Source organism: Phaenicophaeus curvirostris, chromosome 3, assembly GCF_032191515.1.
Source record: "Phaenicophaeus curvirostris isolate KB17595 chromosome 3, BPBGC_Pcur_1.0, whole genome shotgun sequence".
Taxonomy (NCBI): domain Eukaryota; kingdom Metazoa; phylum Chordata; class Aves; order Cuculiformes; family Cuculidae; genus Phaenicophaeus; species Phaenicophaeus curvirostris.
This window is the reverse complement of record NC_091394.1, coordinates 23,470,957-23,492,788: the sequence shown is the minus strand read 5'-3', so window position 1 is coordinate 23,492,788 and position 21,832 is coordinate 23,470,957. Positions and strand designations below refer to the sequence as shown.

The window sequence follows — 21,832 nt, the reverse complement described above, 5'->3', positions numbered from 1 at the left end:
GTAACAGTTCTTCGGCCAAATGGCTCAGATACATTTCCAAATGCTGTGAGTCTACAAGATAAGCTATGGAACAGTGACTTGCTTAACACGTTTTCCTTATCCACTTGTATATCCTTTCTACTTTATGAGGATGCTTGTTGCTGTGTGTGAGGCTGATAAAGTATTAGGCACACACAGTTGCAGCCATATCACTTCCTTGCTGTCCAGCTGTGAAAAGAGATACAGTGATGTGATTTGTTCACTGCCCAATTAAGTAACAGTATATTTTGGTGGCAGGAATGATTCTTAAAACCAGAATAATGATTAGAGGAATACTTACAGTAATTAACAATGATGAATAGAAGTCTTTTAAAAAAATAGTTATTTAAGTTAACTTGAAAAATAAATAACAACATGTATTTTTATCAGTAGAGCAGGAGCTGAAGGCTATTTTGTCCTTATTTTTCCAGTGTGATTTCACCACACTGATTTCAGCTTGTTCCTGATCTGAACAGTCTTAAGAGGGCACTTATTTTGTACTACTGCTTGTACCAGTGTTTTACTTTTTCAATCCCAGCAAAAGGACCTCTGTAATAATACAGCTGTTAAAGGTTTCTTTTATTCAGGCATGATATGGTTGGCAATTTAGGCTGTTTTAAAGTCTGGGTTTTTTTTTTTAAGTTGATTTTATTTTCTTAGAATAGATGGAAATGCATTTTCAGGGAAACTTTTAAAGATGCTGTGTTTGGAAATAAAAGTTTAATACTGTGATGAAATAGCAAACATAATCATAGGCAGTATAAAAGTATATTAAAAACTCCATTATGTATTAATTAATAAATGCAATATCTGTTAATAAGATTGAGATGTTTCTCATGGTTTGCAAAACAGCTATTTTCCTAAAAAAAATGTATTCTAAATCAGTGAAAAACATTCTTTTTTAATTTTTTTTAATTCATTAACAGAGATTACTGTATTTCTGGAACATTTATGAATCCTCTTTTATTGCATTGTTTCAGGTAGTCTGCTTCCATACCCAAATCTTTTGTTGCTTGAAAAGATCTGGGTTAAGTCATGTCATGGTGTGCAAGCGGGTCTTGAAAAGTTCCTATATGATATGAAAGAAGGCATGACTATGACGTGTTCTAATTATAATTTTATTTTCGTATATTATTCATTTTAAATTTCTCCATACTTAGTTAGAAATGATCTTTTTTCTTCCTTAATGCATACACAGAACACTTCTGTGGATATTAGGGGTTAAAATAGCTTTTAATTTAAGTTGCATATGTACATTTGCAGCAGTCCTAGCCTGCTAGTACTGCCTCAGGATTGTGGTAGGTTCTGTTGAAACCCTGCCATCTTTCTGTAGGTGATACTTAGATGCAAAGTCTGTCTAGCCACAATGCATACTCCCAATGATCGTTGGAGCTTTCTGAATGCATCTGGTGTGTTTCAGTGGAGTAGTTTTCAGAAAAATAAAGTTGGTTCTGTTCCCCAAGCCTCCTCCACATTACTGTAAAGTTACTCAAGTACAGAAAAGAGCAAATGAATAGTTCTAAGACTATGATAGTTTCTAAAACTCTGATAAAATAGTGCAAAAAATTGCATTACATGGGCAAGTTTCTTCATGTTAACTTGATCCCAGTTTGATACTGCCCTATGTGGAACTGAAAGAAATAAATATGAAACATAACGGTGCACATGGTTGTCTTTTCTAGAAAACAATTGTTTTACTTCCAGGAAAGGTAGAACCAGCCAAGCAACAATGAAACAATAAAAAAGTAGTAAAGAAAAAAGATTTTCGTGAGTATCATACTGTTTGTTTTGTGCTAAGTTAGTGAAGAATGCAAGTACTGTCTCAGCCCTGATTCTGACTTTTCACTTTTCTAATTGTCTTATGGTATTGCCTTATAAGGGATGATATATTATAATGATTATGATACATCTATATTCTAATGTGTAAAAAAATGTTCTTTCCATTTTCCAGCCATAATGAATTCAAAGTTGCCTTACCCTAGTTTTATTTGACAGCTTTCTTTTCTTTTCTTTCAGCTAGAATACTGAAAAATTAATAAATTACAAGTGCTTAGGATTATAACAACAGTGTAGGAAAATGTTCTTCTATTCATACGTCAGGCAGAGAAACTTATTTTAACTTTTACTAATTGCTATTAAAATAGAGACGTAAGTTCAATACTTCCCAGCATCAGCCTTTAGAAAGTCATGTCAATTTTCAGTAAATGGTATTTTAAGATGAATGTTCATATGTAGATAAAATGATATACTAATGGATTTTCATTTATTCCTATCATTATTTCTGAGTACCTTAAAGACATAAAGTGTTGTGGAGGATTCTGATTGCAGACTATTTTTGTTAGGTAAAGTTTGTATTTACTGGAGGTAGAATAAAACCTGAACTTTTGGTTCAGACTCAGTCACTCAATCTTGGTCGTACAGTATTAGCATACTAAGCAAAGGGAGGTGCAGGAGAGCTGTGCAAGGGGTTCAAGGGGGGAAGGCTGAAAATTATTTTTTTTTTTTTTCCTTACTGTCAGTATCAGTTTCTGCTGCTAGTAGGGAGAGGGGATTAGGTTGATCCTCTGCTGGAAAATATAAATGCCTCTTCATCTAGTTGTATTAATTTGTCTTACTTGCTCTTTGAGTGTTGTGTAAGTGGAATAAGGTCAGTTTGCTTTCTGCTGTCCTGTGCAGAGGATGCTTTGTTTGCTGTACCTAGGACAGCCTGCTGAGATAATTCCTGTCATGGAGTGACCATCCCTCCCTCCCCAGATCTGGCCAACCCTGTGCTTGAGGACGCAAAGGCAGATATCTGCCCTCCACTCTGCTCAAACCCTCAAGCACAACCCTGTGATCAACACCTGCAGAGACACACTAATATCTTCCAAGGATATGTGAATGGCTTACAGTTCCTTAGCAGAGAAGAGCTATGTATCCGCCTTACCTCCTTCATTCATTTGCTCTCTGTATTTCTCCAGTATTATTATTCTTCGAGATTGTTAGTAAATCAAAACAGTAAAAAAAGAAAACCATTTTTTTTACAGGCTGGAGACAGAGGGGATTTTCTGTCCAACTTCTTCTCTGATTCTTTGTCTGTCTTTGCAAGAAGGAACCATTTTAAATATTTCTTTACAGTGCTGAGGTGGGAAATCTGTTGTTGATTTCTTCCCTGAGGACTTGAAATTGGTTTCGAGTCTTGTCAAGCTATGTGTCTCAAGCCTTCCACTGACAAAGATGTCCTTCTCTCTATACAGGAACTGGTAAGCTGTTTTGACAGCTGTTCTGACCAGCTCAGGATGATGGTCGAAATCTCACAGCAACCTGAACCACCTCCATCCATTACTTAGAGCTGTGAGAGAAAAAAACTAACAGATCATCTTTATTATGGTGACTCTGTGATCCTGATTTTTCATCCCTTGACATCATATGTTTCTATAATTTCCACTGACTTCAGAATGCCTCCAGTATTTAAAATTATTTTGTAGCAGTCGCCCTTCATAATGGAACATCTCTGTAGTATGGTCTTTCGATAGGTCATTCAACTCCAATAAATAAGCATAAATCTATCAGTCTTTTTCTTACCTGGTTAAGTTTTTAGTATGAGGGGAAAAAATGATAATATTTAATTAGAATACTATTATTTAGTTGATAAACCTCTCAGGAAAAAAAGTGATTCTCATGTAACATTGACTGCGCTCTATTTCTTACCAGCATTGGAATCTCAATGTTAATCTCTGAATAAAAATTCAGTTTGATATAACAGTTCAGCAACAATACGTCTACTTGGAATGCATCTGGGCAGTTGTAATCCTCTGAAGAGGTTCATAAAGTCAGTAAAAGGAGACAAACCTTTATCTTGCTTTGACTTCTGTATTATGCCTCTAAGGTTGTCTGCTGTTCTTAGCTTACATTTACTGGCAGAGTTAGCTAAAAAAGATGATTAGTGGTTAACACACACAGACAGAAATTGTCAGGTGGAAAAGATACGTGGAAAGAAATGGCTCATTTCCATCAAATGAACACATTCCCATTTTACAGTGTCCAAGATAAGCAGTGTGCCAGTAATGCACAAGGGATAAGACTGAGAGCAGAAGCAGGAAGTCGACTCTGTGATTTTGCATGAGGTGCAGACCACCAGTGGTTCCATCTTGGAAGCTTTGCTGAGAGGCAGCTGTTCACTGCTCGCAACTCACCTGTGCGTCCCTGGATCTGCCACCCCACATCTCCAAGACAAGGAGAGGGAAGGCTGCTGCTTCTGCTAAGCTGAGATTTCAGTATGAGAAGTGAGCTAGGAGTTCCATACAGGAGACAACAAAGTATAACTATTGAGCTGATGGATGTCAGATGGCAGACAGCACCAGAGCTAACTCAGTGGGAACAGCGTATCAACTGAGCTCCTGCAAGTGCTCTGAGAGGAATGGTATTATCCTCAAAGTTATGCTATGCCTGTTTGAAAAAAAAAGCAAAGGAATAGTAAACAGAGAGATTAGTTTCTCCAGTCTCTCTTCAAATGTATTTCATTTTCACAACTGAAAAGCACAGTTGAAGGCTGTAGTTCACAGTAGTAGTCTTCTGCTGAGGAGCTCTGAACAGCTAGTATCTCCTTAATCTACCAGACTCACTGCAGGGAGACAATTGCTTACCTGCTGTTTTGGCAGCCAACTTCTGACGCACACTTCACAATTACTTTTCTCTCCTGGAGAAGTGTGTTTGAACTACAGGGAAATAGATTGTCCCTGGAAAGGAGGCAAGTGAAAGTGAGGTGCAAGACAGTCATGGCAACAGAATGTCTCCCCACTGCCTATTTTGGCTTCAAGGGGAGGCTGCTGGTTCCCAGACTCGTGAAGAGTCCTGCTGGCAGGACGCAGAGAGGGAAAGGCATGCACTGGAGTTACATACCACCATGGACCATTTCTGGTTCCTCTCCAGCTGGTCAAGCACAGACAGTTGCAGCTGATCAGTTCTTACTCTGTTCTTCCTGGTATACCTCTCTCCCTCACCCTGGGTGGTTATTGCTAACACTTTTTTTTCCTAAGGCTTGTTTAGAAAATAAATAAAAACCCCTTTATACTGTGAGTCTGAGTATCTCTTTCTGAGGAAAGTTTTTTTGCTAATTTTTTAACTAAATAGATTTCTTTATAATGACATTTGATTTCTAATAGAGAGTCCTTTAGATGGTGTGGGTGTTTGATTTGGCAGAGGATTTATCCTCCTTCCCTGACCTTTTCTAAGGGCTTCTTTGTAACCAGTTTCACTTTGTATTAGAGAATTTGTTAATTATGTATGTTAGGGTACAAAAGTCCAAAGAAGTACTGTGACCTGTGAATCCAGATCTGCCTGAAAAATAGCTTTAGAAGTTCGTTAGGAATATCAAATTTGTAGCCAGATTTGAAACTTATAACAGAGTTCTTGTTTGCAGTTAGTAAATAGGGCAATAAATAAAAATAGCATAAAGACAGAATAAGCTAGACTTGATTGAAGACCAAAAAAAATGACAAGTTAAAAACTCATAACTATTTTAAAAACCCAAACTCAAGGCTTACTTTTAAAACAAAATAAATGGACATACATACTAGAATAGTAACAGACTATGCCACATGTCTGTCGAGTGACAAAATGATGTTAATATTCACTTAAGACTGAATAATTTAAGGAGAGAGATTCTGAAAAAGGCTTATGTGTTTTAGCTTCAGAAGTACACCTAAAAGGTTTGAAAATCATTAATGTTCCTAAACTCCTTTTGCATCTTTGAAAACTTCCATTTCTAAGCATTCTCTGTATTATTAGAGCCTGACTACTTTAATAACACAAACTGATTTATACATGTAGAGTGCTCTTCAGTGTAAGGCCTATTTTGTGTATGTATTTGTCTTTATTTCCTAATTTATGCAAATGCTTTTGGTTTTCAATAAAAATGGTAGGAATATCTGCCGCCATTGAACTCCTGCTTCACTAAGAGATAGGAAATGAGGAAAGAAGTCACAGGACCCAGTGACTTGCTTTGGTCAGAAGCAGGACTAAAAGCATAGCTGGAAGCTGGGAATGTCCTTTCATTAGGTGACTCAGCCTAATAAAAAGGCAACACACATTGCTTTTCCCAGTGCTAGCAGGACTGAGTTTTGGTATTTAATTTCCTTTAGATTTTCTCTTCACATAGCATGACTACTATTTTTTCTATATTCATGATATTTTTTAATGTATTTTCTTTAAAATCAGTTCTGTTAGTTTGGGTATAAACAATTTATGGAGAGCTGCTTAGCTAGGCATATCTTGTTATTAAGTTGGTTTATTAACATGTGCCACGCAACTCAGCTGTACTGATTTAATGGTTAAAAATATGCTAATTTGCACAGCATTGTGATGTGTAAATATCTGTAAAAAATATCTGCAATGAATATTATAATTTTTTTTTTTAAATGAATGCATTCTAAGTAAGAAAAAGCAGTCAGCTGAATTAAGATGAAAATTCATGTTATGGTCTAGACCAGTAGCCTGTGTGGTTGATGGGGAACTGGCTGACAGGCTGCACCAGGGTGATGCATAGGTTGATGACAGGGTGATGATAAATAGTTCCTTTTCAAATTGGCAACCTACCACAGATGGAGCCCCAAAGGGATCAAAATTGGGCTCAACACTGTTTAATATCTTCATCAGTGATCTGGATGATGGGATGAATTGTACCCTGATGAAATTTGCCAGTGATATGAAACTGAGTTGCCAAGTAGACACTTCAGAAGGGAGAGCTGCCCTGCAGGAAGACGTGGATAGCCTGGAAAAGTGGGCTATCATGAACCTTATGAAGTTCAACAAGACAAATGTATGGTCTCGCACATGGGAAAACAAAATCCAGGAGTGCAGCACAGAGTAGGATATACGGAGCTGGAGAGCAGCAATATGAAGGAGACCTGGGGTCCTGGTGGACAATAAGATAAAAATGAGCAATCAGAGTGCTGCTGGAGCAAAGAAGGACACCAGGATGCTGGGTTGCATCAACAAGGACATCACCAGCAGAGAAAAAGATGTCATTACCACACTCTTCTCAGAGCCTGTCAGGCCACACCTGTAATGTTGTGTTCAGTTTTGATTTTCACTATGCAAAAAAGATGTGGGCAGTCTGGAGAGAGTCCAGAAATGGACCACAAAGATGATCAAAGGACTGGGAAGCCTGCTATATGAGGAAAGGCTGAGAAAACTGGGTTTGTTCAGCTTTGAGAAAAGAAGACATTATCACCATGTTCCAGTATTTAATGGGTGGCTATGAAGAAGATGGAGGCTCCCTTTTTACAAGGAGTCACATGGAAAGGGCAAGAGGTAATGGATACAAGTTACTCTTGGGGAGATTGTGATTGGACATGAGGAAAAATTTTTCACATTGAGAACAATCAGCCGTTGCAATAGTCTACCCAGAGAAGTGGTGGATTCCCTACCATTAGACACTTTTAGGGTCCAGCTGGACAGGGCACTGGGACATCTTGTTTAGACCTTTTGCCAAGAAAGGTTGTACAAGATGATCCTTGAGTTCCCTTCCAACCTAATATTCTATGATTTTATGATTATTTGATGATTCAATTTTAAAGTAACTCTTTGACATTCAGATCTTGAATATACATATAGCTTTTTGTGGTCTAGAAAAAACATTCAAAAGCATCTCAGCAGAGTTGAGGGAAGGGTAGGAGGGGAAGAGTATGACTGTCTTTGTTGCCACTAGCTGAAAGTAAATTTTTTATGAGGTGAAATAAATTCAGAAGCCTAAGTAAAGCATCTTTGGTTCTGGAGTATGGTATTTTTATGGATATACCATGTATCTTTACTTTGAAAATACAATGAAACTTGTTCTAAGTATCCTCTTCCTTGTGGTGAAAATAAGTGACTATGCCAAGGGAGTTTTCTGTAGAAAATATTTTTAGAGCACTTGGGAGCAGTGCTTGAGACTAGTGTTCCTAGTTGTTCTACTGTGTAGGAATATTTTCTGTAACTTATTTAACAGGAAATTCATGGGTACCCCAGCAGCTGCTTTAGATATGGTACAAAAAGCAATTTTAAAGAAGAATCTGGAATAATGGAAGAGAAGTGAACATTACAATAATGGGAAAGCATAAGAAAGGTCCATTCCTTATTTATTCACGGTCAAGAAAAATTCTATCAAGCTGTGAATATTTCAATATGTCTGTAACTATATGCAAATGTTACCACACAGAGGGGAAATGCTTCTGTGGATAAATTAGAAACATTTTCATTATTCTAGTATCACTGGAAGTAAAAGCGTTTGTACAATAAGTTTCTTCAGGATCTCTTTTATTTCCATTAATAACACAGAAAATAAAACTGAAATTATTCATCCAATACTGAGTTCTTTAAGCTGAGAGTTTTGACCTTCTATACAATACATTTAAATAACTGATATAGAAAAAGGTGCTCATATGTAAAAAAAATCTTTTATTCTGTGTCTATGAAAATGAAGCATTACATAGCTATAAGTCATAACTCATAATGCAGCTGAGTATTATTAACGCTGTTTTTTTCCCATTTAAGCCCAATTTGAAATTCTGCCTGTTTTTAAGCAATTTTCTATTAACAGCCCTGTTTTTATGGTTCTGTGGTCAGCACAATACTGACTCACGGAGCAGTCACTGTGCCCGATACTGATAATAAGTAAACAATGTCCACAGTAATAAATGTTTGCAGGGGCAAGACCCTTGTACTATAAATTGTTTCAGATTTGCGGTACATATTCCATAAGAAAAGGTCAGTGAAGCATATTTTTTTTTAGCAAATAATTCTTGTCATTATCAGGAGACGCCTGGAGTTAAGAAAAACAAGGCTGTGATAGGAGACAGGGAATTAAATTTTATCATTGCATACCTAAGGTATTCAAGAAAATTATTTGAAGGACAATTATGCTTTGCATACTTACTCTGTCAACATTCCAGTTCATCATGTAACAGATGTTGGTGTATGTGTGCACTGTCCATCTTGCCCAACACAACCAAATGCACATTATTTCTGCCTTAATAGTACAGGCAAGATGTTCCAACAATTTGTCACATTTCCTACACTGCCAGGCAAAAGGTAGAAGACATGTAAGGATTTCTCCTGTTGAAGCATCCATCTTCTGTACGAAGTTCAAATCTCAACAAAATTCTGTGGCAAGAGTGGACTTTATGGACTTTTAGAGGTTGCTACCACTCTCTTTGCAAAGCTTTTTCAATTAGTTAAAGGTAAGGCTAGTTGTGTGCATAGACAATACAGCTTCTCCACAGCTACTGGCACAATCTTTTAAAACATTGCCATGACAAACTCCTGGAGAATCTGAAAATCTGTACTTCATGAAAGACTGAGACCTGAAGAGACGCTGGAAAAATCGATTTTTCTGAAATTGAAAAGGAAACCCTGATTCCCAAGTAAAGAGGTATGGGTAGCCTGGACCAATAGTACCACATTAAAAATGCTAACAAGATGGTTGTGTGGTCTTTTACTATTTGTATGTCTGTTTCATAACAGGTCCTGAGGGGATTCCAGTATTCCTTGCAAGCAACATAAATTTTCTTTGATAGCTTTAACATTCAGTATGTTATGCTGGGTGACTGGTGAATGTTGGTCAAGAGTTTGCTTTTAATTAAAGTCCTGAGTTTAGTGAGCACTAAGACGTATACCATATTTTGGAAGAGTGTCTTCAATGTCCACTGTGATTCAGCAGTTAGAATTCAGCAAATTTTTTTGTTCTTTTTCTGGCAACATCACTTGTTTTGGTTTCTTTAATCAAACTTGGGATACAGTGATCAAATAATGTCCTCTGAAAAAAAGATTTCCTGGTTTAAATTCTTCAAAATGGTTGCCTTATCCCCTACATAATCAAGATCTTGTCAGTCTGCTTTCACTATGGAGACAGTTTGAGTACGTTAGCTGTTTGAAGAAATTTCAGCTGCTATCTTGCATATTCAAAGTGTTTTTATTGAACACTTCTGGAGTATTTTAGAATGAAGTATTCTCAGATGTTGGTGGTTAACGAACTTCGGTTCTGACTGTAGCTCACATGGGAGACAGAAAAATAAATCCTATTCCAGAGAAAGATAGGAACAAAAGTTCCTACTTTGGTAGGAACTGAGGTGTGCTGTCTCTCCAAGAGCTCCCACATTCGTGTGGGTCTGTTTCACTCTTCACAATGTCGAAAAGAAAGATGGAGAGCAGACAAGGAAAAAAAGCTTTTCTAGCCTAGTTTTCTCTGCTTCGATTTCTAGTGTCTGACCTACAGTTCTTTAATATCTGAGAATACTAGAAGCATGAAAAGAAGTCAAACCAGTATATTGTAAGGCAAATGTAAAATACTTGCAAGCAGAGGTTCTAGTTCTCTCCAACAAGGAATACCTAGTTCAAGTCATCAAATCCTTGCTGGGTTTTCCACTAAGTGTCTTTTCCTTTAACCAGTTAAGGTGACTCACTCAGAAAGATGCCTTTTCCTCTAGTACTTTATTCCATTTGCTTTTTCACGTGTCATATCTTACTTTAATATATCATTCAATTAAATGTTTGTTTTACCTTTCCACAAATAGTCTAAATAAGTACATTGTGAGAGAAATAAGACTGAGGTTATTTCTAGTTTTTCTGAGCTTTACAGTCTTTATGTACACCACTCTTTTTATTAGCTGGCAATTACACTTTTGGTGATGTAGAAGTAAGAGCAAATGGATGGGACAAATAAATGATTTTGACCTATATATAGCTTCCATGTATTAAAAACTTCAGAGAATGAGAGCAGGACTGATAAATTATGAGGAAAACCAATTCTGGTATCAAAAAGTCTTAAAATATTTTTTCCTTATTTTTTTCATCCAGTCTGCAGTTAGCGAAGAAGGCTTGATAGGGGCCTGAAATTGCTTCATTTGTTAAAAGCTATTGTAAATTATTCTGGCTTTGAGAAGAAATGTCTTATGAATCTCTTCTTTTATATTCCCTGCCCCTGCTTCCATTACTCACTTCAAGGATTTTACTTTCTCTGCTAGGCAAAATGCCCAGAAGCCAAGGACGTTAAGCAGGACTGCTTAGTTCTGCTTCTAGGCTAGTGTCAACTGCAGCTCTGGGAATCAGTCATTTCTCCTACTAGTCTCTTTCATGGTTGTGTTCAAAATGGCCTCTGTCATCACGTCCACAACTTCATGTCAGAGAGACATGCTTCAAAACAGGTACCAGGACTGGGCAGACACTGTGGTTTGCAGTGACAAGCAAATAAGGAGAAGAATATCTCAATATCTGTTTTCTGTCTTCACATTTTATGATATTTTTTTTGTCAAAATATATGCATATCTTACCTTTGACAGGATGCTATACTGCTGTGTAAAATATCACCTTGTAACAGGTTATATCTTTGTGACTTGCAGTGGAAATCTTGTTATGTATCAAATAAATGCAACGTTATGAAAAAATAAAATATGGTGTTACTTTGGGTGGTTCCATAGTCTATATTTTTCCTGAAGGTGTTTCTATTACCTGATATTCTCAGGTAACGTTTTTTACTTTGGATGATACATGCTACAATGAGTGTATATTTATTGTTTTATTTCTTCATAGATATTTCATTGATCATAACACAGAAGAAGATAGGTATTTCACCATTGATGCTAGTACTGGGACCATTAAGACTGCCCAAATCTTTGACAGAGAGGAGACACCATGGTACAACATCACAGTGGCTGCTTCTGAGACAGGTAATAATATATTTGGTACATAGTATTAAGAAAAAAAAATAGAAAGGAAAATAATAATTTTCAGATTTTGAGAAACGCTATCTTAACTTATTGTGTTCTTTTTAATGCCATGGGAGTTTTAGCCAATTTGGATAAAGGAGAATTTTCTCTGTGTGTGTAAATTCCATAATTCCACAGAACAAATATACAAACCCCCAGGACTATGTGATTCCACCTACATAAATTTACCATGTTTTTCTGCATGTGATAGAAGTCTGCCAATTTACCCAGGAACAGTTCCAAGCATTCAATGTGCTAAAATGAACAGCTTGTCCTACTTCTGTTTCATATTTCATATATCTTAACAGATAACGCTGTATAGTAATGTCTGAGAAATTCATCCTTCCTTCTTATATCTGCTGTTAGCCTATTTTAGAGAATTGTATGTTAATTATGTCAATATTAATTTGTATCTGATAGGTGCCTAGTAGTTGCTGATTATCAGGATATACCTCTGGCCTTTGTGGGTAAATTGCCAAGTAATGTACAATAAATACTTGCCTGTGCATTTGAAAGACCTCAAAGTCTGATGAATTCCTATCACCTCAGATAAGACCAGCATCAGTCAAGAAATGTCTGACTGAGTAGTCCCAGTTAAATTCTCTTACATGAGGCAAGGACAGTTTAAAGAATGTTTCAGTTAACCTTTTTATTATAGGGATTTTGTTTTGGTCCTGTTGAAGTTTTAAAGTTTAAAACTCTTAAAATTGCATTTAAAAAATCCTACCCTGGATCAATAGATCCAGTGCTGCTAAATGCTCTTTGTGATATTGTCTTTCAGTAGCAGTGATTTTTATAAAAACTGTGAACTACTTTTATATATATTCCATTGCCAGATGACACAAGTTTTACCTGTAACAGGTGCCACTGACTTGACTGAGACCCCTCCGCTTTCATCTCTTTCAACTCTTGGTTAAAATGGAATCTGCTCTGCCATTACAGCACTGTCAAATGCTATAGAATTAACAGCATGTACATATTTTATAAGGAAAACAAATTGTTTCTTATTATTGCACTTCATTTTGCAACTGAATTGACATTTTGAACTAAGCAAATTTCTAACGCAAATAATAAAATTGTGGGGTTTATGGTTAGCTCTTTAAAAAAGGTGACCACTGACACTTCAATATGCTCGACAGTGTCTTCACATGTAATGTGTTATTTCAGTGCAGCATGAAATAAAATATAATTTAAACCAAATCATAAGCAATTGCATAATAAGTGATAATTTGAATTAAGATTTAAAAACCACATTGGTACATACTGAAAAAAAGGAGTAGTTACTAGTCTTTTTCAGAAGCCATCCAATTGCAGTGATTTTAAAGAAATCAATCTCAATAGGTTTAAACTTACATGTAGCTTTCCACACATTATTTTGTGTGGTCAAAAGAGTGGTATTACCCATACCTTACTAAGAGAATGGTACGGAGAACAGAGAAGGATTATGGTTATAGGATGTATAATGAGGATATAATGCCATTTTTTTTAAGGTAGACTACTTAGAATTCTCCACTCCAGGTGCAACGTGTTACAGGAAATTTGAGATTTCTTTTTCAGCCTTGCATTGCCATTCTTAGTGCTAAAGTTGGGGTTGGAAAGATAAGCAAATTTACAACATCAGTTCAGGGAAATCTTTCTTTTCTTTAACATACACTATTATTTAATAGTACCATACAGTGAGAAAGAGTGAGATTTAGTTGTCCAGGGCACATCATTGAAGCTGTTTCTTCAATTGTCTCAGGACCGGTACTTCCCAAAACCTCCTTGTAGTACCGGGGTATAAAAAAGATGATAAAATAATACTATATTTTGTACTGAAGGATCTACAGACTATGTTTGGAGCAGGGGGCATCACTATAGATTGATGGTAGTAGGATTTTAATATATGGCTTCAGATAGAATTATTCACATGCCAATGGCTTGTTTGAATTATTTGAAATAGTTTATTAAAAAGTATTTGAAAGAGGAAAGAGATTAAGTTTGCTTAGCTCTGTTAAGGCCCGTTGACCAAGTCTTTGACAAGAGTAGTGGAAATAGGAAAATGCAAAGCAAGTGCGCAGAGTTTTATGGCGAATGAAAAACTGATTTAGAGTATAGAAATACAGTCATAGTGAATGATTGTTCCTTTGGGAGAGGAAAGAGTAAAAGCTGAGCTATTTTAAGGACTGGTGTAGGAACTGTCAGTTAGAATTCTATGTAATGATAGCACACAATGATAGTAAATGATATAGATTCCACAAAACACTCCCTGGCTGCTAAGAATTAAAGAAAAGATTGAGAGAAATTCACGCAAGGACAAGACACATTGATGTATGGGCTGGATAAATGAATGGCAAAGCTGCCTCAAAATTGTCTTAAGTGGCAGCAGCCCAAAATGCAGCCAGAGGCCAGTCACTAGTGGAGTACCCTCTTGAGCTACTTGATGCAGTAGTGTTTAATCTCTTCATTAATGATCTGGTTGATTGGACAGAGTGCACTCTTGCCCAGTTTGTAAATGACACAAAACTTGAGTAATGGCTGGTACATTAGGGGGTCATTTTGTCAATATTGACAAATATTCTCCACTATATTGAGGGATCTCAATATAGTGGAGAAGTGGGTGGACAGGAATGTTGTGAAGTTCAATGTCTTGATTTGAGAATTAAAGTGAGGATTATATTTTTCACTAGAAATTTCTGCTTAGAAATCAGGCAAGGAAGACTGTGTCAGGAAACTCCTTTTAGATAGTAATCCTCACAACTGAACAGGGTATGCTCAGCACCTGCCCAACAGTCACAGGGCAAACCGGCTTATGGATATCACTTTCAGACAATGTTAACATGAAGAGATTATTGGTATTTATAAAGTATTGGACACTTAGATGGATAATAAGAACATCTGTGATAGTAGTAAGAAATGTAGTTTTTTTGAAATCAGGATAAATGCTTGTATTTCAGGGGTGATCCAAAAATTGTGGATATTTAGGAGACACTTTCTATTGGGAATTTTTCATGTTTCTCTTGGGTAGCTGTTAAGTGCACCATTGTTTAAAATAGATTTTTGGATTTACTAGTTCACTGACCTTTTGAAGATGAAGTTGTGATGTTCCTGAGCATCTCCAAAATGATTTTCAATGGATGAGAATATTAAAGCAGATAATTTCTCATTATTTACTTGGAGGACCAACTTGAAGGCAACAAATGCCCAAACTTATCTTTGAAAGGTCTGTAAAGAGTTCCTAGTCTGTAAAGGGTTCCTAATCTGTAAAGCTGTGGAGAGGCTGTGGAGAACAGGAAAACTGAAATGACATAGTACCTGCCAGATTCTCTCAGATTCTCCAGACTTGAAGAAATGCTAGCAAAAGGCAGTAAAAAATGACCGCATAGAAGGATATTGTACATACAGAGCTTTGATATGATAGCATATTAGAAATCAAATTACATAAGAGTTATCATTATGCAATCAATTTTACAGACAAAACTAAAATTTTCCTGTTCAGGGCTTTGTGAATCCGTACCAGAATCTCAAAATGGAGCCACCGGTGTATTTTGTGGTGCTCTTGCCTACTCAGTAGGTAGGCACCAGTATTTTGTATGAGTTGCAGAATTTTGCTTGCATTAAGGCAGAGGGAGATGCTAGCTTGAGAGCACTGAAAATTCCAAATGTTTAAGTCTGCTGCAGTGCTGTTATTACTATTACTCCTATTGCTATTACTGCTACCACTACTAGCATGATTCAACAGAGGGATCAGTGTCTTCAGGTTTGTATTCTTCAGTGAAAAGTCAAATAAAAAAAACATTGTCTAGCCAACTTTAGATAACAGTATTTGAAAGTACACTCTACCTTAAAAATAATGGAGTAGAATAATACACTTATTACTAGATTCTGCATAGTTTTCTCTTTAACAGAAAATTTAATCACGTATACAACATCCTGAATTAACATCCTGGGTCCAGCCCAGTTCAATGTCTTTATCAAAGACCTGGATGGAGGCACTGAGTGCACCCTTAGCCAGTTTGTGGATGATACTAACCTGGGAGGAAGCCTGGATCTGATGGAGGGCAGGGAGGCTCTGCAAAGGGATCTGAACAGGCTGGACCACTGGGCTGAGACCAATGGCATGAGGTGTAACAAGGCCAAATGCCAGGTCGTTCAGTTGGGGCACAACAACCCTGTGCAGCTACAGAAAAGGAGATGTCTGGCTGGAAAACTGCCTGTAGGAGAAAGAGCTGGGGGTGCTGGTTGACAGCCGACTGAACATGAGCCAGCAATGTGCCCAGGTGGCCGAGAAGGCCAATGACATCTTGGCTTGTCTCAGAAACGGCGTGACCAGCCAGGGAGGTTATTCTCCCTCTGTACTCAGCACTGGTGAGACCGCTCCTCGAATACTGTGTTCAGTTCTGGGCCCCTCACCACAAGAAGGATGTTGAGGCTCTGGAGCGAGTCCAGAGAAAAGCGACAAAGCTGGTGAGGGGGCTGGAAAACAAGTCTTACGAGGAGCAGCTGAGAGAGCTGGGGTTGTTTAGCCTGGAGAAGAGGAGGCTGAGGGAGACCTCATTGCTCTCTATAACTACCTGAAAGGAGGTTGTAGAGAGGAGGGTGATGGCCTCTTCTTCCAAGTGACAGGGGACAGGACAAGAGGGAATGGCCTCAAGCTCCACCAGGGGAGGTTCAGGATGGACATTAGGAAGAAGTTTTTCACGGAAAGGGTCATTGGACACTGGAACAGGCTGCCCAGGGAGGTGGTTGAGTCACCTTCCCTGGAGGTGTTTAAGGGACGGGTGGATGAGGTGCTGAGGGTCATGGTTTAGTGATTGATAGGAATGGTTGGACTCGATGATCTGGCAGGTCTTTTCCCACCTGGTGATTCTATGATTTTATGAAACCAAATATTTTCTGAATATTACTGCTTTCACTTACATATTAGAAATTATTTCATTATTTTAGTTGTTTCAGTAGTATATTTTATCCTTCTGAGATCTATGTTTAGCCTTCTAACATGTCAAAACTAATAATTATATAGAGAAGTGTTATGAGTGCTTTCTACTTCTCTTTAAAATTATCAGAATCGTTGTTTGAACTTCCTAAGTATTGGCTTGCCTCATAAGGTCTTGATAAGGTGTCAAAATGAGGAAAAAAGTTGTTATTGACTGATTAATATCAATATGTAATACTGATGATATCAAAGCATAGATTGTAATCCTAAGATAGGTGAATATTTTTGTTCTAGATCATGAAAACATATACAATTACTCTGTTTTTTGTAAAATACTACGCCTTTTAAAGGTTACCCACAAAATTTAATGGAAGAGAAGATTCAAGACTTAAGACTGACTGTTGATAGGGTCTTTTCTAATTTTGCAGAGGATTTGACAGTGGAGGGGCTGATAATGAAATTTATTAACTTTACAGATATTAGTATTCTGGCAGAGGAACTATTTATTCTGGGAAAAACCTCAAGCGTAAGAAAGCAACTCCCTAATGTAGGTGAATCAGAGCAATGTTTCTGCTTCAGTTATCCCTTAGAACAGTAAGCATTCACTTTGAAAAATGTACTCTTGAGGCATAATGCTAATAGAACACAGAATGAAGCTGACTGTTTTATAATGCACAGGCCTGAAATATATGTCAGCACTGATTATCTTAAAACTGGAAATCTGCCAAACTGCTGCAAGAGATTTGTCTAATTAACAAAAATGTACTGTTAAAAGGACCAGTTATTAGAGTGTTTTAGAGACTGCAGGTGAGTTGTACACCTGAAAAGAATTGGAATTTATATCTATTTTGTAGTAATACAACACAACCGAATATAAAACAAAACAAAAATTTATAAGGTCGCTCTTAATTAATTCTCATTTTCTCCCCACCATTACAAATTGTGCTACTGTCTTGCATGCACATCTATCTAGTATACACAATCTGACAAACTTCAAGACTGTTTTGGTAAGTGGTGTTAATATTTCCCCTATTTGCATTTTGTAGTGAGTAGGCAGTGAATGTGGATATACGCTACAAATGTTAATGATCTCATGAGGTAACTGCTTCCAGAAAGATATTGATAATACTTTGTGCATTAAGAACTCTTTTGAACCGATAGGGTATTTATGAATTCTTAGTACTGCAATGCAGCTTCAGAACAAATAAAGGTAAACTCTCAATCTCCATGTGTGAATCTCCATCTTGTGCAAATAATGGAAATTTTACAGACAAGAGTAAGACAGCACTGGGTAGTAGTGACAGGTATACAAGGAGACACATTCAGGCTGGGACAAAGAGATCTGCTGCATGGAAAGTGAAACAAAAGTATTTGCAATTGTTTTTTTGCCAGACATTGGACTGAAAAGTTTGATTTTCTTTCCCCAGTAACTATTCCAAATATTTCAGACAGACATGAGAGTTCTCTCTCTCTAGTACCCTCTGCCCTGTGCTCTTCCTGCTTTATTGCTGCTTTCCTCTAGATGTATTGTGCCCTGGTAGAGCTTTGAAGATGGCCCTGCTTTGAGCTGGAAGCTGGACTAGTCACCTCCAGAAGTTTCTTTCAACTAAGATTTTTCAGTGATCCTATGATTACCTGATAATTACAACTTCTTTTCCCTTCTGGCAAAATCTTCTTTGGGATTTCTCAAGTATTAAAATTTTCAATTCCTTCACTATAGTTAATGAATCCACTCCCAAATTCATTTATTTGTCCTCAACCCTTTATTGCAATTTCTGTCTTCTCTTTCCTTTCTTGTGTGCACTCTCTTTTTCTGCTTTAATTTATACCATTTTCTAGTTCACATAGCTCACAAACTGTGTGCAAGAGTATCCCGAACAAAGCCTCAAGAACAAAGCTTCTTTGAATCATAGATCATCCCTAGATCACCTATTGCTAGATATCATAATCTGTAATTATACTTACAGAATTTCTGTAATTGGATTGTCTGATGACTTTGACAGAGGAATTTGCCTAAACAAATCTGTCAGCTATATTTCAGTGAGCAATAAGAAACAGTCAATCACTACTGCTTATGCTATTCTGCACAATCTAATGACCTACCTCTGGAGAAGAATCAAACACATTTTTGTATTAATAGTCATATTACAACTGGTCTTCTGGAGAGAAGAGTGAAGGTAGATAAAATGTTTCCTTTCTCCCAGCTGCTTAGTGAACAGCCAAGTCTCATTCTTCCTCACCTTCACTTCATATATTCCCAGCATTTTAACATTCTTCAAGTTTTCCACTAGAAGTGTTTTCTAGATATCACTGGAAAGCCTCAGTCTTGCATGAAAACAATTGAGAAAGCCGACTTTAGTACCTTAGTTCATCTGTTATAAAGATGTCCTAGTTTCAGGGTAAAACTGAAAATACCAGCAGTCAAGGAAATTTTCAGGAAGAAGATGAAATTTGCAAGCCTATAAATATTTTCTGAGTGTGTTCTTATGACTTCTGATGCCAGTGTTAATTGGGAATAGAGGCTCCAATATTACCTAAGTCTCTGTTGACTTTTTTGATCTCTTTTCTATTCTCATTTTATGGGTATAATTGACTAGGTTTCAAAAGTGAATTAAAATCAACAGGTGAACATAAGTGTATTTGTTAAAAAGAGAATGTGAGAAATCTGAAGAGAACTTCTAAATTCCAGGATCTTTGATTAGTATCCCAGGTGAAAGCAGAGAAGAGTAAATCTCTCCCTTTTCAAAGGAAACTTCAACATTCTCAAATATTCCTTCATTTGGAGGTTACATTACTGGTGGCTTTGAATCCAAATTTGTTTTTCAGAATTCTGAGTGAAAGCCACTAAAGATGTAACGAATCCAAAGAATTTTATAAATGAACATGATGTGGATTAATTAAGATAAAAATAACCAACGTGAATGAATGAAATTTAAACCACTACTGTTTCTCTCTCTTTTTTTTTTTTCTTTCCTCTTATGGGGACAGATAGAAACATGCACTTTTAAAAAGTAAATCTGTAAGATTCTATTCTTCCATCCTGTTGCATTTTAAATTTTGACTTTGCCATGTTCTGATGACAGTTTAATTAAATTTGTGAAGGTAAAATGAAGTTTGTCATCTAAACGATTAGTATTTATACAGACTTCACAAGGCATATTTTATCTAATTATAAACAAAATACTATATAACTCTTCCAAAAAATATTTTTTGTAGTACTTAGCAATAAGAACAAGGATATTATGGATTTTGAAAAAATGGGAGTTTTTTTTCCATTTTATTGTGGAAAGTGTGTTTTTCTTGAAAGGATTCTATTTATTGTGCTTTTTGAGGATGAGCTGTCATACAAATGCAGCTTGTAGCCTAGGACATCATTATTTAAACATTGTTTTCTTGCTGGTATGTCACTGCTAAAGCAGGACTTGTAAACAACTTCGTATAACAGTATAATAACTTGTGAGGAAGATGAATTGAAGTTTGAGAAAAGTTTAGATGTTCTTATGCATTCATATTTTCTTGTTATCGTGGCATTATTTCCTAAACTCTTCAAGGGACTGAGAAAAAGAAGATATATTTAATATTTTTCATATTAGATTTTATTCAGTACTGTGGTGACACTTTTACATTCATTACATAGCATGCAATAACTCAAACGGCTTTATCTCACTTCAGTTCCTGAGTTACTTGCATTTTTATTGACATGACTGGCTTAAGACTTTCCACTCTTTTTTCCAAATTATTTCTCAAAACAGTTAATGAAGGACAGTAAACACCATCTTTTAGTATTTTGCTACTTAAATTTCTACAGCTGTATCCAGTTCTCATCTAGCTATTGTGTTAAGAAACCATGTGTAACTTCAGGATGTCATGGAATATTTCAAAAGGTTTAATACTCCCTTGTGCATTTTGCAGACAATCCTGGGCTAGTGAGCCACGTTCCAGTTGGTATTAGAATTCTGGATGTCAATGACAACCCTCCAGAGCTCGCCAGAGAGTATGATGTAGTCGTCTGTGAGAATGCAAAGCCTGGTCAGGTAACTCTCAGAGTTATCTTTCTCCCAGTGAAAAATAATTACCTCATTTGTTAATGCCATATATGTAAGAAGTTTGATTTGAGGAACACATGTTGTAATTCTTTCTGATTTTATTTTCGTATTTCATATTTGATTATTTTTTTAAAATGTATTAGGCTGATGGGAGAAGGTTTGGGAATTTGTTGAATATAACTTTCTTGTTGCTGAAAAAACTATCAAAACGGTCTTTGGTAAAGACATGCAAAACTTGAAACTAGTCAGATAAGTGATTGAATTTGACAAGTCACTTCCCTAACAAAATGAAGCAGATTTAACAGCTCTCATCAAAGTGCCATATGGTAGCAAGGTTTCAAATACAGCTGACTGGAATGGCTGGTTAACATGACTGCCATCCTCACTTTTTGCATGTTGATTGCCCTTGTCAGTGCAGGGCCGTTATGCAAAGATGTTGAACAGGTTTTCCACAACTATGAGCATGAGATGTATCAGAACTGAGACTGAATAGCAGAATCACATTCCAGACACTGCTCCTGTGATTGATACACTTCATTGTATTCCATGGTTTGAACAATTTTACCAAATGTCTTTGCTTTTCTGCATAGATTGAGTTTTTATCCCAAATTATATGGTGGTTTTGTGTTATTACACAGGTTGTAAGTTGCAGTTGTGAGCTCATATCTTTCTGGAGGAATATATTACTGGCAATAAAAGTATTCCCATCAGATATTTAAAAGCAGTGTACACAAATGTATAATGACATATTTCTGGTTTTAATATGCTGCACTTAATTAGACTGTACACTGACAAAAGTTACCTTGATTCTATGAGTGGACAAAAGCTAACAACTAAAAAGCAGTATAAGAACATGGGAAGCATGTATGATACTCCAAGTACTTCTAGTCTCAGATCATTTGCAGACCATTTCCAGATCCACGTGTGGTTTCTGTGTTTTTAATAATCCTTTAAAAACCATCATATATGAATATCTAGCTTTTCCTACAATGAACACAAACTTTTGATATCTGCTACCTCATGCAGCAAGGAATTTTACATTTTAGTTGCATGTTTCAGGAAGATCTACAACCTTCTGGGTTTTTTTTTCTTTATTTTAATCCTCCCATACTGTCTTCAATCAACATTTA

General features: G+C 36.6%; 1 protein-coding gene across 3 annotated transcripts in view; it reads left to right on the top strand.

Moving 5' to 3' along the window:
• The window catches only part of CDH18 (cadherin 18), a 192,159-nt gene that overhangs the window by 145,606 nt on the left and 24,721 nt on the right, over positions 1-21,832 (top strand). For all 3 annotated transcript variants that reach the window (XM_069853512.1, XM_069853510.1, XM_069853511.1), the window contains exons 8-9: positions 11,566-11,702; positions 20,569-20,690. In XM_069853512.1, coding sequence (XP_069709613.1) covers positions 11,566-11,702; positions 20,569-20,690 — 259 coding nt within the window. The remainder of the gene's footprint in view (positions 1-11,565; positions 11,703-20,568; positions 20,691-21,832) is intronic.